The sequence below is a fragment of the Engystomops pustulosus genome, chromosome 8 (genome assembly GCF_040894005.1).
Source record: "Engystomops pustulosus chromosome 8, aEngPut4.maternal, whole genome shotgun sequence".
Lineage (NCBI taxonomy): Eukaryota > Metazoa > Chordata > Amphibia > Anura > Leptodactylidae > Engystomops > Engystomops pustulosus.
In genome coordinates, this window is record NC_092418.1 from 33,255,755 (window position 1) to 33,283,736 (window position 27,982).

The 27,982-nt window shown below is 45.0% G+C and overlaps 1 protein-coding gene across 1 annotated transcript in view; it reads right to left on the reverse strand.

Moving 5' to 3' along the window:
- The window catches only part of LOC140076136 (uncharacterized), a 156,571-nt gene that overhangs the window by 120,549 nt on the left and 8,040 nt on the right, over positions 1-27,982 (reverse strand). Inside the window, exons 2-5 of the mRNA XM_072122643.1 lie at positions 24,628-24,681; positions 3,227-3,379; positions 507-754; positions 194-316 (exon numbers count right to left, since the gene is read on the reverse strand). Of these exons, the coding sequence (XP_071978744.1) occupies positions 194-316; positions 507-754; positions 3,227-3,379; positions 24,628-24,681 (578 nt within the window). The remainder of the gene's footprint in view (positions 1-193; positions 317-506; positions 755-3,226; positions 3,380-24,627; positions 24,682-27,982) is intronic.

Sequence of the window (27,982 nt, forward strand, 5' to 3'; positions counted from 1 at the left end):
GTCTCAGCACTGAGACCCCCACTGATCAGCAAGTTAGGCCCTATCCGTGGAAACTTGTCTTCGTGGGAAAACCCCTTTAAGATTTTTTTGACAACTTGTTTGTGTGGTTTGGAAGGAGCAATGCTACAGAATTTATGGGTACAGTTTAGGTTAAAAAACCCCCTATATTATCATTAATTATTAAGATACTTACAGAATACCATTGTTGGCTAGAGTCTGCATAGACATGACCATAACTGTGAGCAGCAATATCTTTAAATACTTGTAAGTCATAATCGTATTTATTTCTGCAATCATATACGAGAAATATAAAGACCTGGAACAAAAGGGGGAAAACTTGCTTGGATGAAAAATGTCCAACACAATATGAATATCCATTATAATTAATGAAACAGACTGTATTCACATTGGTAAAAAAATATAGTAAGTATATCCAGTATATCCAGGTTTAACATATGTAAGAGATTCAAGAATTTTCAGTCTTTCTAAATATCTATATATCTTACCCTCACGTTCAAGCGATCTATTAGAGAGAATATTTGGTTGACTGTATCGGTGTCATTACTGTCCTTGACTGACGCATCTGTTAGTAGCAGAATAAATGAGCCATAAGGACTGACTTCTAGGGCTTTCAGTAACCCCGCCATGGCATATCCTGAACAGTCTCCTCCATCTTGTCCATCAGGTTTTGTGATGGCATACGCGTCATTTGAAAATTGCTTGATTGAGCAGGAAACATGAACAGGCCCCACACCTAAAAAAAGAGACCATGAGGTAAAATCATATCCTGATAGATGGAAATGGACTTAAAGGGGTATTCCCATCAGGGCATTTACATTTAATTAAATTCATTTGCTTTTTGTAAACATTTCTTCAATTGGATGTTAATTAAAAAAATGTTCCTGTGTGAAGATAATTTATCATAAATGTAACCATGGTTGTATCCAGATAGCTTCCTTGGATATGACCACGTCACACTCTGGCAGCCGTGGCCAGACTTGCGCTATAGAGTCCTGCCGGACCACCAGGATTCACCAATCATTACCACAGGACGGCTGTGGGACATGTAGTAACTCCCAGACATTTTATATACAATAACCTTTTGTTTCTTTGTGCACTCAATCCATCAGAAGTGGCCGTATCCGAGGAAGCCATCTCGTTTCTAAGGGACAAGATGGCCACATTTATGGGAAATTATCTTCATACAGGAAGAATTGATCCAATTGAAGAAATGTTTACATATGGCAGATTAATAAAACTGAATGTGAGTGCCCAGATGAGAATACCCCTTTAACCTTCCTCCAGGGAATATCATGAACCTGAAATTGTAGCCGAGGCACATGCATGAGAGTAGAGAGTGAGGTGACCTGGGGCGTAATTACAGTGGTAACAGATATAGCAGCTGCTATGGGGCCCGGTCATCCAACCTCACTCTAAAGAATAGAGGATGTGTATAATGTGTATAAGCATAATATGCATATTTTAAAGTGGGAAGGGTGGCCCCACTCAGAAGTCTGCTATGGGGCCCTCTCATTCCTAGTTACGCCCCTGGAGGTGACTGTCTGAACATTACCCATATTTTAAAGAGGACCTGTCACCTATAAAAAAGGCACTAGGAAATGTTACTAAAGTAAGCGGCTCCTAGTGCTAGCACATTTTTAGCAGTGATAAACTTCTAGCTTTATTGAAACCCTCCGATAAAGCTAGCAGCAGGGCCGGCGCTATGGTTAGGCAAAGTTGGCAATTGCATGAAAGTGGAGAATCTCTTCTTTCAAATGAATCTTGAATTTTGTTTCTTGCTGCCAGGGATCCAGAGATATTCAGGTTTAAAGTGAAAAAAGTGCCATTCTTACATATAAAAATTACTCCCGACGGCAGTTTAACAGTTAATATCTCCGTTTTCCTGACACTTGTTTACCAAACTCAAATTTAGATTCATTTAAAAGATGAGACTCTCCTCTTTCATAGAAAAAAAGAAATAATGTTCTATGTGTCACAGAGCCAGAGATACAGCCCCCTGAAGTGTAAACCCCCTTAAGATTCTTAGGCTACAGGGAGAGTTTGCTGCACACAGGAGCTGCTGCATCTCACAGATAATGGAAATAATCACTTTATATGTTACTACATTCTGATAAGGAATAATATCAACTAATATTTAAGGTTTTAACCCTCTCCTATCTAAGAGAACACTTTCTCTCTTATTGCCTTTTATTTTGTGGTAGATTTTTAGCGAAAATTTACATGATTGATCCGATGAACATTTGATCCTCTTCACCTGATGTCGCTATATATTAACACTGCAACCCAGAACATGTCCATAAAGTTATATGTAACACCAAAAACACACACATGTTCTGGAATAAAGTTTTTATTTCCCACCATCCTCCATTACTTACACCTATGTTATGGCGTTCTCACTCAGATTCTTATGAAGCGCGGAGGGTTCTGTTATTGTGCGGATAATACAATGGCGACATCTAAAAGTGACTTTTATTATCTCATTAGCTTGGTTTATGGATATATAGTTATTATTTGGGTTACCATTGTGTAAGGAGCATACAATGATAGACCTGTGTGAGGCTCAGTGCAATTTTCTGCAAAAATTGTTTGGTGTCTCCTGTGGATTTAACGTTCTCTTTGTTGCAGATTACGCATCGCTGCACTGTGCTAACCCCATGGGGCTCACAATCTAATCAACCTACCAGTATGGTTTTGGAGTGTGGGAGGAAACCGGAGGACCCGGAGGAGACCCATGCAAACACCGAGAGAACATACAAACTCTTTGCAGATGTTTACCAGCAGTGCAAGCCTGCAGTGCTAACCACGGAGCCACCGTGCTGCCCATCAATCTCCCTATCATCTCCTATAAAATTCTCCCATATTACAGTTTGTTTTACCATACTAAGGGAGCCTTTTACTGATGGCCCTGGCTAGCAGACACTGCAGCGCCGTACAATAGAAATGCCGGACTGAGTTCAGAGTGGTCCGGCATATACATGAGGGGACGGGACTAGAAGGCGGTGACTACCGCATGAAGCCTAGCAGTCACCGCCGGCCTATGGAGTGGGAGGGGTGGTCTGGGGAAGAAGCAGTGCCACGGACCACCCCTTCATGAATCTAAATAATTTTAGACTTTTTAAAAGTACAACAGGTAAAAATGGAGAAAAACGGCTTTCAGTTACTTAAAAAAAAGCATTGCAAAGTTTAAGAGAAAACAAAGTCTTACTTGAATCATTGAATTCCACGATTGTGTATTGTATGGTCGCATTAAGAGATGTGGATGATAACGCTTCACCAACAAAGGAGTTGGCAATAATTAATGATTCAGAAAGTTGCACTTTACTACTAGTATCGACGACCAAAGTAACTGATGGACGACCTAGAAATACAAAAACATTTTTTTACATTTTAGAAAAAATAGGATCTACAAGTAACAAGGAAATAATAAACTATGCATATGAAAAATGTTACAAACTACTGTACATGACTAGATTTTATGCTGTGGTAACAAAGGGCTGTGGTGTGGATGTTTGGCCAGTAGATGGCACTAGAATACAGTGGGAGACAATGGGGGTCATTTACTAAGGGTCCGATTCGCGCATTTTCGTCAGGTTTCTCGTATTTTTCCGTTCTTCCCTGAATTGCCCCGGGATTTTAGCGCACGTGATCGGATTTTGGCGCAATTGCGCCGGGTTGCATGCAACGGGAATCGGGGGACGTGGCCGTCGGAAAACCCGACGGATTCGGAGAAACCAACACCTAGTGGAAATCGGTGCACGGACAGGACCCGAATCAGCGTCGGAAGTATTCTGACTTTCATACACTTGATAAATCTGCCCCATTGTGAAAGAGACAGGAAAAGGAGGTGATACAGGGTCAGAGTTCAGAGGAGCTTGTAATAGACAGATAGATAGGCCTCTAAGAAGAATAGGAAGGACTTGTCCTTTAACTTTGACCAGTGATGTCTTTATTATGAGAATCTATTCCTCTCTTGATACATCCCATAATTTTATTTGCTTTAGCAGCAGCCACCTGGCTCTGGTCACTAAAATTAAGTTTACTATCCACCAAAAGCCCCCAAGGCTCCAGTTTTACCAAGTAATTATACTTTTTGTTTCCATGGCCCAAGTGCATAACTTTACATTTATCTGCATTAAACCTCATCAACCATTTCTCTGCCCACTCCTCAAGCTTCCACAAATCCCTCTGTAATGCTAAACTATCAACCTCAGTATTTATTACTTTACAGAGCTTAGTATCATCTGCAAATATTGAAACTTAACTGTGTAAACCCATTACAAGGTCATTAATAAAAAATATTAAAAAGAAGTGGCCCCAATACTGTCCCCTGTGGCACTCCACTGGTAACGTCAACCCAATCTGAGAATGTGCCATTAATGACGACCCTCTGTTTTCTATCACTAAGCCGATTACTTACCCAAATACACAGATTTTCTCCTAGTCCCAGCAGTCTCATTTTATATACCAACCTTTTATGTGGCACTGTGTCAAATGCCTTTGAAAAGTCCACATGTACAACATCCACGGCGTCCCCCAGATCCAGTCTGGAACTTACTTCCTCATAGAAACCAATCGGGATTAGTCTGACAGGACCGATCTCTCATAAACCCATGCTGATACTGGGTTATAAGGTTGTGCACAGTGATAAACTCCAGGATAGCATCTCTAACAGATCCCTCAAATAGTTTCCCGACCACAGAAGTCAGACTCACAGGTCTGTAGTTTCCAGGATCACTTTTTGATCCCTTTTTGTATATTGGTACCACATTTGCTATGCGCCAGTCCTGTGGAACATAACCAGTCCTCAGGGAATCTTCAAATATTAAGAATAATGGTCTGTCTATTACGGTACATAGGTAATATGTTCAGTCTGCACAACCTATTTAAGTTGGTGAGTATGGTCCAGGGATCCAATCCCATATATATGTAAAAGTAAAATAAGGACCAAGCATTGAGTAGGTTTTATCATGCATTTTAATATCTTCCAAGGTGAAAATACAGCAGTAATGTGTGACGTTTCAGCCACTCAGGCCTTTATCAAACACAGAGCTGGATATAACAAGTTTGTCAGTGAGCTGGTGCCAGGAACTGTGCACGCTGCACGCTCTATTTTTCAGACCCCCTATGGTACATTAACCATAGGTTGTCTGATTGATCCTACCATGTACTGCCATACTACAGTAGGGTACAGCATATAGGTATTTACCACATCATTTATTACAATGTGCAAATCGCACATTGTAATGAATGTGTTAAAACGAGACAGCCTCGGGTCTTTGTATGATATAGTAACTGATCGGTGCAACCCCCCAATGATCTCGAATCCATGCGCCACAGGGATTTAAATGCTTTACCAGAGACATTTACATGATTAACACCTGCAGTCGGTGTCAGCAACAACTGGACCTATTAATATCGAGGGAATCCACCGCGCTCCATGTAGAGAAAAGGAGAAGGCAGAGATAGGGATGTGTGGGGGCAAGGCCAAAATGCTGTATGCTAGGGTGAAGTCTAGCAGGGGATGTGGTGTCCCTGTTTTAAAGGACAGGAGGATACCTTTTCGATGCTTCTGCAGATTCTTTTATGCAGGAGATATATCCTTGTAAAATGTGAAATTAGAGGTAAGGTGTGGGTAACCAGATTAGATATCTAATTTCACATCTGGACCTATGACTACCTGAGGAACCGACCGCAGTACGTCCAAATAGGAAACATCCGCTTTAATACAGTAATCAGCAACAGCGGAGCACCACAAGGGACCGTACCGTCCCCCTTTCTCTTCACCCTCTACACTGCAGACTTCAGATATGACTCTCCTACCTCCTGCCACCTGCAAAAATTTCCGGACGACTCGGTTATTGTCGGTTGCATCAACGAGGGCAAAGATGAGGAGTACAGAAATATCATCAGTGACTTTGTTACGTGGAGTGAAAGTAACAACCTAGTGATCAATGTCGAAAAAACTAAGGAGATAGTCATCAACCTAAAGAGGAACAAAACGGCCACAGTACCAATTAGGATCAACGGGCGAGAAATAGATAAACATTAAAGAAAAGAACCGGTTCAATAAGGTCATCCAGAGAGCCCAGAGGACTATTGGGGAGATGCTGCATCCACTAGAGGAAGTCTGGCAAACCAGATGCGTTAGGAAATTTGACGCCATTACGAAAAACGGCACCAACCCACTACAGGACACACTACTGCAGCAACGGAGCGACAAAGGTCATCTCTACCGCTAGGTGTATTGCCGTATCATGAGGTTCCACAACTCCTTCTTTCCGAAGGACTAAGTCACACACTCACTCCCCCTCCCCTCAAACCCTCTCCCAACCCCCCAAAATGAAGGTAGTAACTATAATGTTATTTGTGTTGTTTGTTATGTGAAATGTTGTTCAAGGTTTTCCCTGGAGTAATGATGCACAAAACAACAATTTCCCAACAGGATTAATAATTCTATTTCTCTCTCTCTCTCTCTATATATATATATATATATATTGTTGGGCATGAGTTTGGGTGGCTGTGTTGCGGGCGATGAGGAGACCCATTGACTGTGCCGTTGTTCAAGGAGGAGGGTCATCCACTGTACCAGGGGGCGGGTTGCAGGGCTTTCGGTTGTCTGGTGAGGGGGGAGGCAACACTGTCGACTGTGCCGTCAGGCAGTGAAAGGGTGCGTGGTGGTCTGTGCCAGCGGGTGGATGGGAGGCAGTGGCCGTGCCAAGCCTAGGAGCATAGTAGAGACACAGAAGGAAGCCGTGCTTCCCGGGCTTCAAATTATCCTCGGGCCATGGCTCAGCAGGGACATAGAGAGGGGCCACTCTGGTTTTCAGTCCTTTTACTATCAGTGGTCATAGGGGGGCAATGAAGTTAAGGGGCCCGGAGATGCATGGCCGAGTCATAATTTATTGATACCAAGCATCTCCACGCCCCCTAACTGCACGGCCCCCTTCACAGTAGTTACGCCACTGAAGGTAAAAGGGCTGAACACCAGTCCTTTTTGGCTCTCGGCTTAATAGGCAGGGCCGGATGTGCCATGAAGCGAGATGAAAATATCACCTCAGGCGAACGAATTCAGAGCCCTTTGGGGAGTGGCGAAACTTGTCCCGATATTGTTGCCAATTCGGGTGCCCGTTGCCGTGCAAATCACCCACCAGATAAATAAATAGCACCTGTCTCTTTAAGACACTGTGTTTCATCTCTATGCAGTGCCACCCTTCCCTAGTAATAGATACTGAACACAAGCAGCCCTGAGGTCATTCCCTGACCTCAGGGTGCCGTGTAACACCATTGACACCCTGCGATCACAGCTTCAGAGCATTAGCTATTCAGCCACTTAGACACCATGGTCCATCTTTGACAGCAGCGTCTAAGGGGATAAACACCCGGGATCAGAGCTTTTACAATCCCAGTTGTAAGTGCTGGGTGATATCACAGCACAGCTTTGAAACTAACAGTACCCATTGGGGCACATTTACTTACCCGTCCTGACGACCGTACTACCCGTATTGATTCCCAACACGACTACCCCCTTTTCTCTGTAAATACATTCCCGAGTATGGCTAGCTTTCTGTCTCAAAAGATTACTTATGAGAATATATCAGGTGAGGCTTCTCAGGTTTTTTCTAAGGAACCGGTACCTTTGAACCAAACAGATATAAATACAGCCTTTCGCAATCTACAAAAAACCTATAGACAATATGTCAAATCGACCTGGGAAGTAGCCAGTCTCGATACATACCTTAAACAAAATCTAGTATATCAGGGGCTACGCATCAACCTTTTCCCCAACTCACACCAAGATGACGGGGAGTTCATAAAGGGGTGGCAAAAATTACTCACTGAAAGTTCACTTCGCTTAATCCAATACCTATTTGAATATGAAAAAAACTTTCTCATTCATGTAAGTGAAAAACTGGATAGAGAAATCAGAGAAATTCAGGTTTTCAATACACACTCTGATTTTCAAAATCTAGAAAATAAATTACAGAAAAACCTTACATCTCTGACCAATGATATAAAAGAACGGAAACATCGCAAGTTTATACGTGACTGTGGAGATTTTGAAACGGGACAAATATATCAGAGAAAACAAACACAATTCAAGAACCGACCTGTTCTTTATACTGACGTCTCAGAATCAGATTTCTCCTCATCTGAGGACAGACAATCAGAACCAAATCGTACACGAGAAGGGTACAGCACCAAGAGAAAGTTTAGTAAACACAAGGGAGGACAACAGAGTAAGAGAAGTTACAACAATCGAGGTCCGGACAAATGCCAGATACAAAAACCCCCCTCTACAAACTCCTTAGTGGGTGTTAGGATTGGTACACAAAAGACAGGGGATAGTGTGCCCTGAGCTTGCCCCAACCTCTGTCCCTTCCTATAGCCCCCCCACGCTAAACCGTGGGGCGACTACTTGAAGACTCGAAATATTCTGGGTAAGTGTGGGAAGGGGAACACAAACAGACTGACAAACATAAAACATAAAAGAATCGTAAACAAGCCGGAGTCACAACTAGAGGGTACGTCAAAAGCAGAATCAGTAAGCAAGAGTCAAAGTCCAAAACTAGCCGAGTTAGCAACAATATAGATACAGATACAGAGCAATACAAACTAGCAGCAACCAGGTGGAGAAAGGGATTTTCAAACACTGGCACTGGTGACTAGTGAAGCTGCAATTTATGCAGCCAGAACTCCACCTCCAGAACCTGATAGGTGCTGGACAGCATCTGGGAATTAACCCCTCATGGTGCAGAAACAACCAAGCACCAAGCAGAGGTTCAAAGTCCCAGCCACTCCTAGACAGCGCGAGATCTTAGCAGCCGCTGCCCAGGACGAGAGGTGGAGTTTGCGCGGATACGCGCCGGGGTTCGGAGAACGCTGCTGGTACCACCAGAAGAACCAGAAGTCCCAGCAATCTCCCTAGCGAACCTGACAGTACCCCCCCCCTGACGGGGGGCCTTCGGACCCCTAGATCTTAAAGATGGCTTCTGAGGGTAGGTCTGATGAAATAACCTGAGTAACCGTGGAGCATGAACATCTCTAGCCGGAACCCAAGACCTATCCTCAGGACCAAAACCTTTCCAATGGACCAGGTACTGCAGGGAGTTACCTACCCATCTGGAATTCACCACCTTTTCCACCTCAAATTCCAGATTCCCCTCCACAATAGATGGAGAAGGAGGGTCAGAAAGAGGCAAAACAGGCTCAACATAGCGCTTCAGAAGACTCTTATGGAAGGTGTTATGGACCCGCCACCCTGCTGGAAGTGTAATCTTGAAGGAAACCGGGTTAACAATATGAGTAACAACAAACGGACCCACAAACCTGGGCGCAAACTTCAAAGAGGGGACCTTCAATTTAAGGTTTTTTGTTGATAACCACACTTTATCCCCCACCACAAACGTATCAGATTTAGTGCGCCTTCTTTCAGTTTGTTGGACCATAGAATTTTGTGCCCTCTGAATATTCTCCCGAACTTGTGACCAGAGCGAGCGCAACTTGGATGTAATGGCTTCCGCTCGAGGAATATTAGAGACAGGCACAGATGAAAAAGAGAAACGTGGATGAAAACCATAATTGCAGAAAAACGGAGATACCTGTGTGGACGAACTACAGTGGTTATTAATAGCAAATTCTGCCAACGGAAGGAATTTCACCCACTGGTCCTGACTGTCCGAGACAAAGAGTCGCAGATATTGAATCATCTCCTGATTCATTCTCTCGGACTGACCATTAGACTCAGGATGAAACGCTGAGGAGAACGACAGATTAACTTCCAGTCTAGAACAAAATGCTCGCCAAAATTTGGAAACAAATTGTACGCCCCTATCAGACACAATATCATCTGGTATACCATGGAGGCGTACAATGTTCTGTATAAACAAATCAGCCAATTCTTCAGCTGAAGGTAACTTTTTTAATGGAACAAAGTGTCCCATCTTGGAGAAACGGTCCACTACCACCCAAATCACTGTATAGCCTTGAGATGCTGGCAGATCAGTGACAAAATCCATTGACACTTTAGACCATGGCCTGGTGGGAACTGGAAGCGGAAGAAGAGGCCCCTCAGGACGTCTCCTGGGAGTCTTTCCTCGCGCACAGACCTGACAGGCTTGGACAAATGCGTGCACATCATTAGTCATGTGAGGCCACCAGTAACTTCTCTTTAAGAGATCCAAGGTACTCCGCATTCCCGGATGACCTGCCAATACTGAGCAATGCGTCTCCTCCAACACTCTCAAACGACAAGAAAGAGGAACAAATAATTTGCCTTCCGGAAGGTCTTTGGGTGCAGATTTTTGTCCTGCTAAAATTTGAGAGGAGAGGTGGGAGGAGACAGCTGCCAACACAACACCTGGAGACAAAATATTACTGTCCGTAGTCGCTGGAAGCTCAGGAGTCCCGAAGCTACGGGACAAGGCATCAGCCTTCACATTTTTTGACCCAGGTCGGTAGGTGACCACAAAATTAAAGCGAGAGAAAAACAAGGCCCACCTAGCCTGACGTGAGTTCAAACGCTTAGCAGTATCCAAATATACTAAGTTCTTATGATCTGTGAGCACAGTTATCGGATGAAGAGCTCCTTCCAAAAAGTGTCGCCAGACTTCAAATGCCCACTTAATGGCAAGGAGCTCTCGATTACCAATATCATAATTCCTCTCACAAGAGGAAAACTTTCTAGAGAAATATGCACAGGGCCTAAGTCTGGTGAGAGTGGAGGACCCCTGAGACAACACTGCACCTACTCCTACCTCGGAGGCATCAACCTCCACAACAAACGGTAGAGAGAGGTCAGGTTGAACCAAAACTGGGGCTGACGAGAATGCCGCTTTTAAAGTTTCAAACGCTGAGCAAGCGGCAGGGGACCAGTTGTTTGGATCAGCACCCTTACGGGTTAGATCCGTGAGGGGTTTGGCGATCACAGAAAAGTTCTTTATAAAGTTCCGATAATAGTTAGCGAAACCTAAAAATCGTTGTAGGGCCTTAAGATTGGTAGGCCGAACCCAGTCCGTGAGCGCCTGAACCTTACTCGGATCCATCTGTACATCAGAGGGAGTCACAACATAACCTAAGAAGGAAACCTTCTGGACGCAAAAAACACACTTTTCCAGCTTAGCGAAGAGGTGGTTTTTGCGCAACCTGGTAAGTACTTGGCGGAGATGTTGCTGGTGAGAAACCATATCAGGAGAAAAAATCAAAATATCGTCTAGATACACCACCATAAACACACCGATGTAATCATGAAAAATGGAGTTCATAAAGCCTTGAAAAACCGCTGGGGCATTACTCAAACCAAAGGGCATAACCAGGTATTCAAAGTGCCCCAAAGGTGTATTAAATGCGGTTTTCCACTCATCCCCTTCTCGGACCCGAATCAGGTTATAAGCCCCTCTGAGATCTAATTTAGAGAAAACTTGGGCCCCAGAAACCTGATTTAAGAGATCCGGGATCAAGGGGAGGGGACCTGAGTTTTTTACCGTTATCTTATTTAATTCTCGATAGTCAATACACGGCCGTAAACCACCATCTTTTTTCTCAACAAAAAAGAACCCGGCCCCAGTGGGCGACTCAGAGGGACGAATATGTCCGATTGCCAAACTCTCATCAATATAACTCTTCAGTGCCTCCCGTTCTGGTACCGACAAGTTATATATACGACCCTTTGGCAATCTAGCATCAGGAAGAAGGTCAATTTTACAATCAAACTCCCTGTGAGGAGGAAGGACTTGGGACAAGGGTTTTGAAAACACATCTGAGTAGTCCGAGAGAAAACCTGGAAGACCCTGATCTTCCGTCACTACTGTACATAGTGAAACTCTGGTCAGGTGCTCCTTACAGAGAGGACCCCAATGAACCAGCTCCAGAGTTTCCCAATTAATTACCGGATTATGGATCCGGAGCCAGGGTAGACCAAGAATGACATTTTCAGACAGGTTTTCCATAACTAGAAAAGAACACCATTCTTCATGCATAGCTCCTACCATAAGCTTTATCTGCGGGGTTCGGAATTTGATCAACCCTGCCTGTAGAGGGGTCAAATCCGCACCCGACATCTGGATAGGAGTGGACAATGGAATCAATGACATGCAAAACTGAGAGACAAAATTATAATCGATTAAATTAGTCGCAGCACCTGAATCCAAAAAGGCGCGACCAGTGCAGGAAACAGACTGAAACTTAACCGTACAAGGTAAATACATTCTAGACACAATAGGGAGTACCTGAGCTCCTAAGCAGTCCCCCCGACTACTGCTTAGGAGCGGAAGTTTTCCTGCTGCTGCCTTTTGGAACAGGTGTTGATCTGATGATCAGGACTTCCACAGTAGAAACAAAGATGGCGTCTTATTCGATGTTGCTTCCGCTGTGCAGGAGAGATGCTATCCAGCTCCATGGATTCCAATTCTGGACTACCTGGAGACGGACTGGCCGCTGGCTGACAGTCCGAGGACACCCGAGGTGATCGCCTGGATCTTAGGCGACGATCAACTCGGATGACCAGAGTCATAGCATCATCTAATGTCTGAGGCTCGGCATAAGCTAAGACTAAGTCCTGTACTCGGTCTGACAGTCCGGACATAAATTGGTCTTTTAGGGCGCAGTCATTCCATTGAGAGTCAGTCACATACTGTCTGAACTGGGCACAATAATCTTCTGCTGTCCGTTTTCCCTGACACAGAGATCTAAGGTGGGAAACTGCAAGTGCTCGGCGGTCAGGTTCGTCATAAATCTGGCCTAAAGCAGAAAAAAAAGCGTCAAGAGAAGAACGGGATGGAGAGTCAGGTGGGAGAGAAAAAGCCCAATTTTGCGGATCCCCACGCAACAGGGAAATTACCACGCCCACCCTTTGAATCTCTGTGCCCGATGAACGAGGGCGTAAAGAAAAGTAAAGTTTACAGCCCTCCCGAAATGAAAAAAATTTCTTACGGTCACCAAAAAACACGTCAGGGAGAGGAACCTTAGGTTCAGGCGTGGGTGGCAGTGGATCCTGCGGTGATGTCTGCCGTGGAACCTGCATAGATTCCTGAATTTGGAGACGGGAAGCTAGATCCTGAACAAGCTGAGTTAGGGTCTGGACCTGAGCGACCACAGCTGACAAAGGCTCCATGGAAGGAGAGAATGTAGCAGGTCGGATACAGGATGCAGACCTATGTGTGGCCAGTGTTTCTGTTAGGATTGGTACACAAAAGACAGGGGATAGTGTGCCCTGAGCTTGCCCCAACCTCTGTCCCTTCCTATAGCCCCCCCACGCTAAACCGTGGGGCGACTACTTGAAGACTCGAAACATTCTGGGTAAGTGTGGGAAGGGGAACACAAACAGACTGACAAACATAAAACATAAAAGAATCGTAAACAAGCCGGAGTCACAACTAGAGGGTACGTCAAAAGCAGAATCAGTAAGCAAGAGTCAAAGTCCAAAACTAGCCGAGTTAGCAACAATATAGATACAGATACAGAGCAATACAAACTAGCAGCAACCAGGTGGAGAAAGGGATTTTCAAACACTGGCACTGGTGACTAGTGAAGCTGCAATTTATGCAGCCAGAACTCCACCTCCAGAACCTGATAGGTGCTGGACAGCATCTGGGAATTAACCCCTCATGGTGCAGAAACAACCAAGCACCAAGCAGAGGTTCAAAGTCCCAGCCACTCCTAGACAGCGCGAGATCTTAGCAGCCGCTGCCCAGGACGAGAGGTGGAGTTTGCGCGGATACGCGCCGGGGTTCGGAGAACGCTGCTGGTACCACCAGAAGAACCAGAAGTCCCAGCAATCTCCCTAGCGAACCTGACAGTGGGTTATTCTTCACATTCTTCCTCATTGACTCAACAGAACACATCCGCCCCCACTTCAACTCCAACTGGGGGGAGCTATATCTCCCAAACAATAACAGACATGCCCCATGTAATTGCTACACCATTCCCGATAGGAACAAATATAGCAACACCTATCAACCTGATAAATCAATCGGGAACAGCACAGAATGGAATGATACAAAATATCCCGAATACAGGAGCCATACCAAGGACTCCTTTTTTAGCCCAACCGACCCCGATCATGCAACTCAGAGATCGGGAAAAATGGGGCTTCAACGGGAAATAAGGGAGACCTCTATGAACTTTGAGGAATTAAAAATCAAAAATGAAGAAGATAAACTTGTAATTAATCTATCAACGCATGTACTTGACGAATATGAATTAAGACTTCTCAGAAAAGGTCTCTCATTCACCCCAACACCGACCTTCGATAGTTTTTTATGGGTGAAGGACATAAACCTGTTTGCCAGGAAACTGGCACTACACAAACAACATCTGAAGGAAAACACAGACGTTGAAAGGACTAATCAAAAAGATGATAGAGTGTTACAATTACTATTAGATCTAGAACAGGAGAATATCACCACTCCACAGGGCATAAATCCCCCACTCACATATTTGAAACCTAGATCAAAAAACACTCCTCCCTTCTCACAATACCCACTTATCAATACGTTCGTCCAGATGGTTACAAAAGAGATCAAGAATATAAAACCGAGGACTGAGAAGATAGCGTCCAACTTGGAACGACAAGAGAAACTGGCCCTTGAGAGACTAGAAAAAGCTAGGAATCTAGTCTTAAAGCCATCTGATAAAGGGGGCAACATTGTCCTCCTGAACAGTGAAGAATATATTTGGATGGTGAGACGTCTACTCGACGATAGAGACACATACTCTGTCCTATTGAGAGATCCAACAGAACAATTTACAGATGAACTAAAAGAACTCCTTGATAATGCCCTAAGGAATAATCTGATATCAAAAGATGAGCACAAATACATGTTCAATAAGAAACCTACCTTGCCAACCTTTTACGCACTACCTAAAGTCCACAAGAAGATCACTCCTATCCCAGGGAGACCGATCGTATCTGGAACAGACAACTTAACACAAGGCATTAGCGAATACGTGGATCACATCTTAAGACCCTTCGTCACCTCACTTCCCTCTTACATTAGAGACACAAAAGATCTCATCACTAAATTACAAGATATACGCGTCCCAGAGGGCACCCATCTGGCAAGTCTAGATGTTGAGGGCCTCTACTCGAACATCCAACACGATCTGGGACTTCGCGCGGTAACAAGTTTTCTGGACACGAAAGGCACACAATTCAAAGACCACAACCACTTTACTCTCACTCTACTGGATTTCTTACTTAAGCACAATTATTTTCTGTTTGGCGGTACCTTTTACCATCAGGTGAAAGGTACCGCCATGGGCACTGTCTGCGCACCCACCTATGCTAACTTATTTCTTGGGTGGTGGGAAGCTAATTTTGTTTTCTGCGACACTCTCACCTCATTTACAGATCACATTCTTTTCTGGGGCAGGTATATTGACGACGTCCTCATCCTGTGGCAGGGGGATGAGGACGTCTTCAATCGATTCGTCGGGGCCCTCAACCACAACCCCATTGGGATGAGGTTCACCCCTGAATTTCAACCACAAAGTATAAACTTTCTGGACCTTACGGTCTATATTGACTCGAAAGGGGATTTGGGCTCCAAAATCTTCCGAAAAACCACGGCCACTAATAGCCTTCTTAATTGGGATAGCTGGCACCCGAGACCACTCAAACAAGGCATCCCAATCGGCCAATATCTAAGAGCTAGAAGGAACTGTTCCAACGAAAGTGACTTTGAGAGTGAATGCCATACACTTTTTAATCGCTTCCAAGCAAGAGGATACCCCAAAAAAGTACTAAAACGGGCGTACAAACGCGCAAAAACAACAGACAGAGAAACCCTCGTAAACAGAGGAGATAGAAATGAAACCAAAAAGACAGTACGCTGCATCGGCACCTATGATGCCTATGCAGAGGATATTAAGAACATCATGCGAAAGTTTTGGCCTTTGCTCCAGGCAGATACGGACCTCAGTGGAGTGATAGATAATGGACCCTCAATCACCTACCGACGGGGCAGAAATATTAAGGAAAGACTGGTACACAGCCATTTTGATGTGAGCACCCCAGCGAAGAAGACCTGGCTGTCTATACCCATCACTGGCTCTTTCCCATGTGGAAATTGCACTTTTTGCAGATATATGCCAAAAATCAAACAATTCGAAACAAATGGAAGGACTTACACGATTCGTAAATTTATGAACTGTAAAAGCACTTGTGTTATATACATCACACAATGTGCGTGTCCAAAAATTTACGTTGGAAAAACGGTTCAGGAGCTTAGGAGACGCATATCTTCTCATTTGAGTTCAGTCCGAACGGACAAGGATACATCATTGGCAAGACATGTCAGGTCATCTCATGAGGGCAGGATGGACCATTTAAAATTTTGGGCCATAGATCAACTCACTCTAGGCCCTCGAAAGGGCAACATTGACAAGAAACTCCTACAACTAGAGGCCCGGTGGATAGACCGTTTGGAGAGTATGAGTCCCAACGGTCTAAATGAGGGTTTTACGTTCTCAGCATTTCTCTAAACCAGTCAGTAATAGCACTCCAACCCACAGTCTAATCATTATAATTTCCTTCTTTAAGATTTGGGTATATATAAGGTCGTCTCCCAGAAATGAATAAAACAAAAAATATAGCGATACTCTTACAGTCTCAGGATTGATACTGACACATTTGAGCACTATATTTTTAATGGCAGATAGATGGAATATGTCACGAATTTACACCAATAATAACAGCGGAGGTACACACTCACCTTTACTTATCGTTAAGTTATCCATCTCTACTTTCAAAACACAGATAATTTTCTTTAAGTCCGCACGCCTGCGCAGATACCAGATCAGCCAGAACTCCAGAACCCTCTGGACGCATGCGCCCACCGGATATCTGGGCGCTTGAACGATGAGAGCCACCCTCGCGCGCAAACTCCCATGGCGCATGCGCCAAACTCCCTCCGTAACTATCGGAGAAATTTTCTAACTCCCCGCGCAGCCGCATTGACTTTAACATAGCGATCGAGACTTTAGAGTCCGACGACATGCGCATACCCTCTGGAGCAACAGAAAAGTGGACCAATAGAATATAGGTGGGTAGTCCCTCCGTCAGTCCTCTAACGAATAACCGAAATCCTCCTCTGAAAGGGATCTGACGTCACCTAAGACAGCCCAAAACAGAGGTTATATCTGCCAATCACTTCGCAATCTGCACTCACACTTAGCCCCGGCACCCCTGAGGACGCCACTAAGGTGGCGAAACATGTCGGGGGGGCTGTAGTGTTTGTTTTTTATTTAGCAGTCAGAGAGCCTTATAATTTATAGACAGTCTAGTCAGATAACAAAAAAGTGTGTGTGTGCAAATGTGTGTGAATAAGGGAGACCTGCAATCGTCCCTTCATATGTATGTGAACCAATAGCAGTGTGTTAATAATCAAGAGTGGTGTGGTGTTGCTATGTATTGACACATCAAAGTATAATTACTAATCACCCCGATTGGATGGACACATACATAGCGTTAAGGTCTTAACAAGACTCGTTAATACGATACAAAGTATCACACTAAAGAGCTGTGTTTACAACCTACCAGTGACACCTAGTGTCCGAAAAGCATAAGGGTCCATCTAATCGTTGAGTGTGTTGGCAGATTTATTTCCTCACTGTCACCATTCCACTCCTACTGTTAACCCAGTGGACACAAATGATAGAACAATCAAGGACACACTAAACACTCAAACCACAAATACTTGTTTTTCAAAAAAAATATATTTGTAATTAGGTCTCTACTGACTGTAGATTTTTAAACCACCTTTGTTAGTGCTACGTCTATCAAGTTTCCTATTTTTAATGCATTCCAATAAAATTGTACTTTTATATTTAAAAAAATAATTTCCCTTGACCAATGGGTTCCAGTGGGGCCGTTAGGCCTCTTTTGTAAAAAGCTGGGTGATATCACAGCACAGCTTTGAAACTAACAGTACCCATTGGGGCACATTTACTTACCCGTCCTGACTTGTTCCCCGATAGGGCATCGTCCGACCGGAAAGCACTCAGCCATGATTCACTAAGATTGTGCGCCCAATATCCTGCATGTATCGCTTCCCTGTTCAGTTCCGCCGGAGTTCACCATTAGAGATGAGCGAACATACTCGTCCGAGCTTGATGCTCGTTCGAGCATTAGCGTACTCGAAACTGCTCGTTGTTCGGGCAAATACTTCGCCCGCTCGAGAAAATGGCGTCTCCCGCCGTTGTGATTTTTGGCGGCCAGAAACAGAGCCAATCACAAGCCAGGAGACTCTGCACTCCACCCAACATGACGTGGTACCCTTACACGTCGATAGCAGTGGTTGGCTGGCCTGATCAGGTGACCCTGGAATAGACTAGTCCCTGCCCGCGCTGCTCGCATCATTCTCTGTCTGGATGCCGCTAGGGAGAGAGCTGCTGCTGGTCAGGGAATGCGTTAGGGTGTTCTATTAGAATAGTGTTAGGCAGGAGTGATTCTACAAGAACCCAACAGCCCTTCTTAGGGCTACAATAACGTTTTATTTTACTTTTTTTTGGTTTGCCTGTGGCTGGGCTTGCTGCCATTAGTAGTGCAGCTAGTACCATATTGTGAGGAATTTGCAGGGAGACTTGCTACCGTTGTGTTTAGCTCTTAGTGACACACATATACACCTTAAACACCGAAGTGGGACAATTATTAGGGGTTTGCTTAGAATTAGGCAGAGTCTGCTGATTTATTTTTTTTTACCTTTATTTCTTTTTATAGCTCAAAGTAATCTTGCAAAATAGTGTGCTTTCAGTGTAGGCTAGAAAATAGCCATAGGAGAACCCAAATGGCTTACTTAGGCCTACAATAGCGTTATATTTTCCTTTTTTTTGTTTGCTTGTGGCTGGGCTTGCTGGCATTAGTAGTGCAGCTAGTACCATATTGTGAGGAATTTGCTGGGAGACTTGCGACCGTTGTGTTTAGCTCTTCGTGACACACATATCCACCTCAAACACCGAAGTGGGACAATTTATTAGGGGTTTGATTAGAATTAGGCAGAGTCTGCTGATTTATTTTTTTTTACCTTTATTTCTTTTTATAGCACATCATCAGGCACAGCACAAAATCCAGTTGTGTGCTGTCAGTGTAGGTTAGAAACTAGCCATAGCAATAGGATTGCATTGTTTTGTTTAAAAAAAAATAAATAAAAAAAAATAAACACAAAAAAAAATAATTAAAGTTTACACTTTAATTTGGAAAATGTTTAACCCGAGGGCTAGGGGTAGAGGACGAGGGCGTGGACGTGGACGTCCAACTACTGCAGGGGTCAGAGGCTGTGGTCCTGGGCGGGGTGAGACACCACCTGCTGATGAGGGAGCAGGGGAACGCCGCAGAGCTACACTCCCTAGGTTCATCATGTCTCAAGTTACTGGGACTCGTGGTAGAGCACTGTTGAGGCCAGAACAGTGCAAAGAGGTGATGTCGTGGATTGCGGACAATGCTTCTAGCCATTTGTCCGCCAGTCAGTCTTCCACGCAGTCCACCCATGTCATCGAAATCAGCACTCCTCCAGCTCCTCCACCTCAGCCTCCCGTGCGAAAACCCCATCTTCGCCTCCACGATCCTCCACAGCATCCACCACCGTTCAGCTCTCCATACCCCAGACGCTAGAGCGTAAAAGGAAGTATAGCGCAACCCACCCACACGCCCAAGCCCTCAACGTCCACATCTCCAAGTTGCTTAGCCTGGAGATGCTGCCCTATAGGCTGGTAGAGACCGAGGCCTTTCGAAACCTCATGGCGGCGGCCGCCCCTCGGTATTCGGTCCCCAGCCGCCACTACTTTTCCCATGTGCCGTCCCAGCCCTGCACAAGCACGTGTCAGAGAACATCATCCGTGCCCTGACCAACGCCGTTTCTGACAAGGTCCACCTGACCATGGACACGTGGACGAGTGCTGCCGGGCAGGGCCACTATATATCGCTGACGGCACATTGGGTTAACTTGGTGGAGGCTGGGACCGAGTCTGACCCTGGGGCTGGTCATATACTGCCGACGCCGAGGATTGCGGGGCCTACCTCGGTCCAGGTCTCAAAGGCCTACTATGCCTCCTACTCCTCCCACCCCACCTCCTCCTCCTTCGAATTACCATCCGTGGGCATGGCGCCATCAGTCGGTAGCTCTAGGCACAGCAGCAGTGCCGTCGCTAAGCGACAGCAGGCGGTGCTCAAACTGCTGAGCCTAGGCGATAAAAGGCACACCGCCCAAGAGCTATTACAGGGCATCGCGGCGCAGACCGATCTGTGGCTGGAACCGCTGAACCTGAAGCCAGGCATGGTTGTGTGTGACAACGGCCGTAACCTGGTGGCGGCTCTGCAACTCGGCAGACTGACACATGTGCCATGCCTGGCCCATGTGTTAAATCTCATAGTTCAGCGTTTCCTCAAGACATACCCCAATCTGTCTGATTTGCTCACGAAGGTGCGCCGCATCTGTGCGCATTTTAGGAAGTTTAGCACAGATGCTGCCACTCTCAGGGCAGCGCAGCACCGCCTCCAAATGTCCGCTCACCGACTGTTGGGCGACGTGCCCACAAGGTGGAATTCAACATTAACCATGTTATCCAGAGTTTACCAGCAGCGCAGAGCGATTGTAGACTGCCAGATGTCAACTTCCACCAGAACTGGTAGTCAGGTCAGTCAGCTTCCTCAAGTCTACAATGAGGAGTGGATGTGGATGTCTGATATCTGTCAGGTGCTGAGTAACTTTGAGGAGTCAACACAGATAGTCAGTGGCGATGCCGCCATCATCAGCCTCACCATCCCGCTGCTTGGCCTGTTGAAAAACTCTCTGGTCAGCATAAAATCGGAAGCTTTGCGCTCGTCACAAGAGACGGGGGAAGAAGATTCCCTTGTTGATAGCCAAAGCACCCTTAGGTCTGTTTCTCAGTGCTTATCGGAGTAGGTGGAGGAGGATGAGGAGGAAAAGGAGGAGAATGTTGGCGAGACAGAAGAAGGGACCATTGTTCAGTCCTTCACTGTTCAGCGTGTATGGGCAGAAGAAGAGGAGTTGGAAGAGTTGGAGGAGGAGGAAATAGGCAGTCAGGCCAGTGAGGGGAGTGAATTCTTGCGCGTTGGGACTCTGGCGCATATGGCAGATTTCATGCTAGGCTGCCTATCCCGTGACCCTCGCGTTCAAAGAATTTATTCCAGGGTATTCACTCTCCTGGACCCACGGTACAAGCAAAATCTTTCCACTCTCATCCCTGGAGAGGAAAGGAATGTGAGAATGCATGAATACCAGCAGGCCCTGGTGCACAAGCTGAAACAGTATTTCCCTTCTGACAGCGCTAGCGGCAGAGGGCGTACTTCTGCGGGACAAGTAGCGAGGGAGAGTAGGCGACCAGGCAGCTTGTCCAGCACTGGCAGGGGTACGCTTTACAAAGCCTTCGCCAGTTTTATGTCACCCCAGCAAGACACTGTCACCTGTCCCCAGTCTCGGCAGAGTAGGGCTGATCTTTACAGAAAGATGGTGAGGGAGTACGTAGCTGACCATACCATCGTCCTAAATCTCAATCTATTTAATTTTTCTGGAGGACCACCTACCTGCTCCTCTGGTTTGAAAACTTTTTTGGACGCCACATACAGGCACTCAATTTATTTAATTTTTCTGGAGGACCACCTACCTGCTCCTCTGGTTTGAAAGCTTTTTTTGACTGCCACATACAGGCACTATCCAAATTAATTGTCTCCATAGCAGCCTCCACATGTCGTCTTTTTAGCTGGCTCCACACGTTGTCTCCATTGCTACCTCCACACGTCATTGCCATAGCTGCCTCCAAAAGTCGTCCATATAGCTGTCTCCATACATGGTCTCCTTATCAAACGAACTGTGTCAGGCAGAATTTTGGGTTGTTTTCATGGCTTCCACTTCAAACTTGTTAACTTTGTTGCCACCCTGCTGTGTAATCCACAAAATATACTGGATAACTTTTATCATTTACCGATATTATTTCAGCGCTTCTTGCGCATCTGTTTACATTCCCCTCACCCGCCATATCCCAAACTTATAAGAACGCTACTACACTTGATTTTATACAAAAGGTTCTTAGAAGTGCTGTTTGGGGAGTAGCCTAGAGACAGGGGCTTGGATTGGCGAAAGCTCGCCTGGCAGCGGAGCGCCAGCTCCATCTCAAGATCCAACTAACATAGTTTTAACGGCAGTACCTTTAATCTACTACTAGTTCACTGCCTCCATACATGGTCCCCTTATCAAACGAGCTGTGTCAGGCAGAATTTTGGGTTGTTTTCATGGCTTCCACATCAAACTTGTTAACTTTGTTGCCACCCTGCTGTGTAATCCACAAAATATACTGGCAAACTTTTATCATTTACCGATATTATTTCAGCGCTTCTTGCACATCTGTGTACATTCCCCTCACCCGCCATATCCCAAACTTATAAGAACGCTACTACACTTGATCTTATACAAAAGGTTCTTAGAAGTGCTGTTTGGGGAGTAGCCGAGAGACAGGGGCTTGGATAGGTGAAAGCTCGCCTGGCAGCGGAACGCCAGCTCCATCCCAAGATCCAACTAACATAGTTTTAACTGCAGCACCTTTAATCTACTACTAGTTCACTGCCTCCATACATCGTCCCCTTATCAAACGAGCTGTGTCAGGCAGAATTTTCAGGTGTTTCACCAGATACATAGTGGAACCCGGCCCATCTGTCGCCGCCATGCTGGAGACCTGAAGTTGCAATCATAGCAGCGCAATATGGATGCCCCATACTGTCGCTCTTAATCATGGAACCATTTCCGTAAAAACAATTAAAAATAGAACCACTATGCTATTCCATTATTCCTAGGTGAAATATTCAAACGACCCGGCCTGCTTTGAAAATTATAATTTTTTCAAAGTAAACGCTTCTGGCCCCCTGGCCCATTTTGGGTGGGGACGAGCCGAGAGACAGGTGCTTGGACAGGCGAAATCTCGCCTGGCAGTGGACCGCCAGCTCCATCCCAAGATTATGCAGCCTCAGAGGCATCGATGCATGCTGCCCCTGCTGTTTCCTGTCCATCCTGTCCATGCATGCTGCCTCCACAGCGTCCACCAATGTCTCATTTCAACTCTCTATACCCCAGACACTGGAGCACGAGAGGATATGCAGCACATCATCCCCTTATCAAACGAGCTGTGTCAGGCAGAATTTTCAGGTGTTTCACCAGATACATAGTGGAACTCGGCGCATCTGTCGCCGCCATGCTGGAGACCTGAAGTTGCAATCATAGCAGCACAATATGAATGCCCCATACTGTCGATCTTAATCATGGAAGTCGTCTCCATGGCTGCCTCCACATGTCGTCCCCTTATCAAAAGAGCTGTGTCAGGCTCATTTTTCGGGTGTTTCACCAGATACGTTATGGAACTTGGTCACTATGTCGCCACCATGCTGTGTTATAGACTAAACATACCGTCAACCTTTTGTTCACATAGGAAATCATTTCAGCGCTTCTTGCTCACCTCCTTTGGTTCCTCTCTGCCACCCATTGGTTTGAAGCCTGAGTCCATTTAGGGTATGTCGCCATGACACTCTCTAGCCTGCCGCTGCTGCCGCTGCCTCTGCATGCCGTCCCCTATAGTGTCAGGGTCAATTATTGCATGTTTTAGATGCTATCTAGCCTCATTCGGTCACTCTGTCATTGCCATGCTGTTGCCCATAATTTTGGCATAATGGTACGATTAAGCAGCCTCAGAGGCATCCATGCATGCTGCCCTGCTGTTTTCTGTCCATGTCCGTGGTGTTTCCATCCTTTTCTGAGGTTCCCAGGTGTTTGGCCAAGCTTCCCTGTGCAGAGCCTTGGTCCCCTTGAAAAATGCTCGAGTCTCCCATTGACTTCAATGGGGCTCGTTATTCGAGACGAGCACACGAGCATCAGGAAAAGTTCGTCTCGAATAACGAGTATCCGAGCATTTTAGTGCTCGCTCATCTCTATTCACCATCTTTTAAGTGGTTCATGTAAGTGCTTGGTCTTGAGACACATTTTGAAAGTAAAATCCTGCGTTCAATCTGAATCAGTTGGATTGTCTGACGGAACACCCCCATTTCTGTAGCATGAAAGCTAGCGTAGCTGCACAGTAATCTGATCGCGTGCAACACCATCCCCAGTTAAATACCTGTGAAAGCGGCGCAGATCCCAAAAATGTCAGAAAAACCAATGAAAGTGCGGCAACAGACCCTTAGTAAATAAGCCCCAATAGGGCAGATTTACTTACCCTGTCCTGTCGCGATCCTGCGGTGCATTGTCCGACGAGGATTCGGGTCTGCTGTGATTCATTAAGGTCGTGCGTCCAATTTCTTGCATGTGTCGCTTCCCCGCCGAGGTCCGCCCGAGTTCTCCTTCTTCTACCCGGTGCTTGTAAGTGCGTGTCTTGCAACACAAATCTAAATGTTAAATCTTGTGCTTTAGGTTATATTGGAAGTCAATGTCCTTTATTTCTAAGCAGTGGTAATTTATGGTGCTCACCTTTTATGTCACATAAATCATGGGTGGAATGTGATCATGTGTTTCGAGTGCATTTCATTCTGTTAACCTTTCACTGAGCATAAGAGACAAAAGTGATTGTGAATACTCACATTTTCCTTATCTACTTATATATCTTCCACTTTACCTGCTTTTGCGTCATGGCATGAGACGTTATAAACATTGCTGACATAAGAAGAACCTGAAAATAAATAAAGTACCACAAGGTGAATGACCCAAATAAAAACTGTATAACAGTTAGTAAGATACATATAAGTTGAGTTTTTCGAGTATAAGCCAAGTTTTTTGTGCTGAAAAACCCTAACTCAGCTTATACTTGAGTCTATAAAAAAAGGTGAGTACAGTGTTACTTGAGGTGCTGGATGGCTATATATGAGGGGCTGACAGGCTATATACTACAGGGGACTGGCAGACTATATACTACAGGGGCTGACTGGCTATATACTACAGGGGATGTCAGGCTGTATACTACAGGGGCTGGCAGGCTGTATACTACAGGGACTGGCAGGGCTATATACTATGGGGCTGGAAGGCTATATACTACAGGGGGGCTGGCAGGCTATATACTACAGGGGGCTGGCTGGCTATATACTACAGGGGACTGGCCATATACTACCGGGGGCTGGCAATATACTACTGGGGGCTGGCTGTTTACTTTGAGGCTGTGACCAATGCATTTCCCACCTTCAGCTTATAGGTTTTCCCAGTTTTTTTGTATTAAAATTAGGTACCTCGGCTTATACTCAGGTCGACTTATACTCGAGTATACACAGCAATGGAGCTAGGAGCAAAACATCAAAAATATGGTGACCCAAGACAGAAATGCAATGTTTTTTTTCCCTCTTTATACCCTTTTCATTACTTTTGAAAAGGATAGCGCTAATAAGTGTTGTGGTGCCCTCCATGGTTATTGAACAGCCAAATACTCTGTTTTTAATAATAATTTTTTGTTGTTGCAGTTATCTGTAAGTCCACTTTATATGCCCCTGGCCTCCAAGGGGTTTTCGACAACTCTTGGAAAACCACTTCAAGTCTGCGGAAAGGGTCTAAAGAAAATATGTTATTGCCCTGTTCTGGCTCCTGGTTCTTGCATTGTACCCAGTTCCAGTCTTAAGCACTTCATCCAACCTGTGGCCTCCTCAAGTTATAGGATGGGGCTTGTGACATGCAAGGACGTGGCATCCTGTTCTTTAAAGAGGCCTAGGCGGGTCTCAGGACCCCTTGGCACTTCTGGATGGGCAAGTTGTCAAAGACCAGAAGTCTCACCACAACATGGGAACTAGGAGCCAGATCAGCGTAAGAATGCTTTTTTTTATGCAAGCCCTGCCCTAGACCACAAAGGGGTTTACCAGAATTCCTGAAAAATCTCATGGAGAAGTTAGCTAGCCCCTATCTGGTTTGATACTGTAGACCTTATCTGGATCTGACACATAATAGCTGTAGCAGGAGCAGAGCTGCAGTTCTCTGCATGTCCACTGTGTAATGGATGGAGCTGTCTGCCTCCCAATTCCACCCACTGTTTAGGTTTAATGGAACCAGCCTAGATCCACTAAACAGATACTGATGACCTATCCTGAGGATCCTGAGGATAGGTCATCAATATAAAAACCAGACAGATCCTAAAATACAAGACATGAAAATAAAGATATAGCCCCTTCCACACACAGATTAAGAGCTGCACGTAAGAACGGTCCCGGATGGATCCACCAAACATCCAACATGCAAATTTTAAAAAGTTTTCTTAATCTGACCGGAGCTCACAGTTGTTGTAATCTTCTATTCCAATGAATATGTATAAACGACTTCCTTCAGTCCATGAAGATATTTTCAGACTAAAGATTTCATTGGGAATAAGCCACTGTTCAGACATGAAACCACTGTCTGAACAATAGAATAGAAGATTACAAGATTACAACAACTGTGAGCTCCAGTCAGATTAAGAAAACTTTTTAAGATTCTAAAATAAGCTTTATAAAGGAATCTATAAATATCAGTGCTATCCCAACTTGGAAAAATCTGATCCATAATAGACAAAAAAAATTCTAAGTTTGGAGAGATATGGGAAATTTTAGAATATTTGTGGTAAATATAATCGTAGATCTCATCCTGGTGATGAAACACTCCATGTAAAGTCTGGAGCTTAAAAGAAAAACAAGTAAAAAGAATATAATAAAAAAGAATAAACAATAAAAAAAAACTGTAAAAAGACAAAAAGTAGTTTTTAATCCATTTTACACCCGACTTACAGACAACCCCTAGTTACAGACGAACCTATCTGCCCACTGTGCCCTCTGGTGAAGCTCTCTGGAAGCTTTACTATAGTCCCAGACTGCAATGACCAGCTGTAAGGTGTCTGTAATTGTCACTGGGGCAAAAAAATGTTGTCTTCAACTATAATTATAAAATATACAGTTTCGACTTACATACAAATTTACAAACTTAAGAATCAACCTATGGAATCTATTTTGTATGTAACCCGTGGACTACCTGTATTGTTAATTATTATTATTATTTATTATTATTAATTATTAGTAGTGGGTTTACATGTATAGTACAATTATATTTATTTTCCTGGAGACCCCATTACAACAAATGGTGACTAGAGATGAGCGAGCACTAAAATGCTCGGGTACTCGTTATTCGAGACGAACTTTTCCCGATGCTCGAGTGCTCGTCTCGAATAACGAGCCCCATTGAAGTCAATGGGAGACTCGAGCATTTTTCAAGGGGACCAAGGCTCTGCACAGGGAAGCTTGGCCAAACACCTGGGAACCTCAGAAAAGGATGGAAACACCACGGAAATGGACAGGAAACAGCAGGGGCAGCATGCATGGATGCCTCTGAGGCTGCTTAATCGCACCATTATGCCAAAATTATGGGCAACAGCATGGCCATGACAGAGTGACAGAATGAGGCTAGATAGCATCTAAAACATCCAATAATTGACCCTGACACTATAGGGGACTTCATGCAGAGGCAGCAACGGCAGGCTAGAGAGTGGCATGGCGACATACCCTAAATGGACTCAGGCTTCAAACCAATGGGTGGCAGAGAGGAACCAAAGGAGGTGAGCAAGAAGCGCTCAAATAATATCGGTACATGATAAAAGTTTGCCAGTATATTTTGTGGATTACACAGCAGGGTGGCGACAAAGTTAACATGGAAGCCATGAAAACAACCCAAAATTCTGCCTGACACAGCTCGTTTGATAAGGGGACCATGTATGGAGGCAGTGAACTAGTAGTAGATTAAAGGTGCTGCAGTTAAAACTATGTTAGTTGGATCTTGGCATGGAGCTGGCGCTCCGCTGCCAGGCGAGCTTTCGCCAATCCAAGCCCCTGTCTCTAGGCTACTCCCCAAACAGCACTTCTAAGAACCTTTTGTATAAGATCAAGTGTAATAGCGTTCTTATAAGTTTAGGATATGGCGGGTGAGGGGAATGGAAACAGATGCGCAAGAACCGCTGAAATAATATTGGTAAA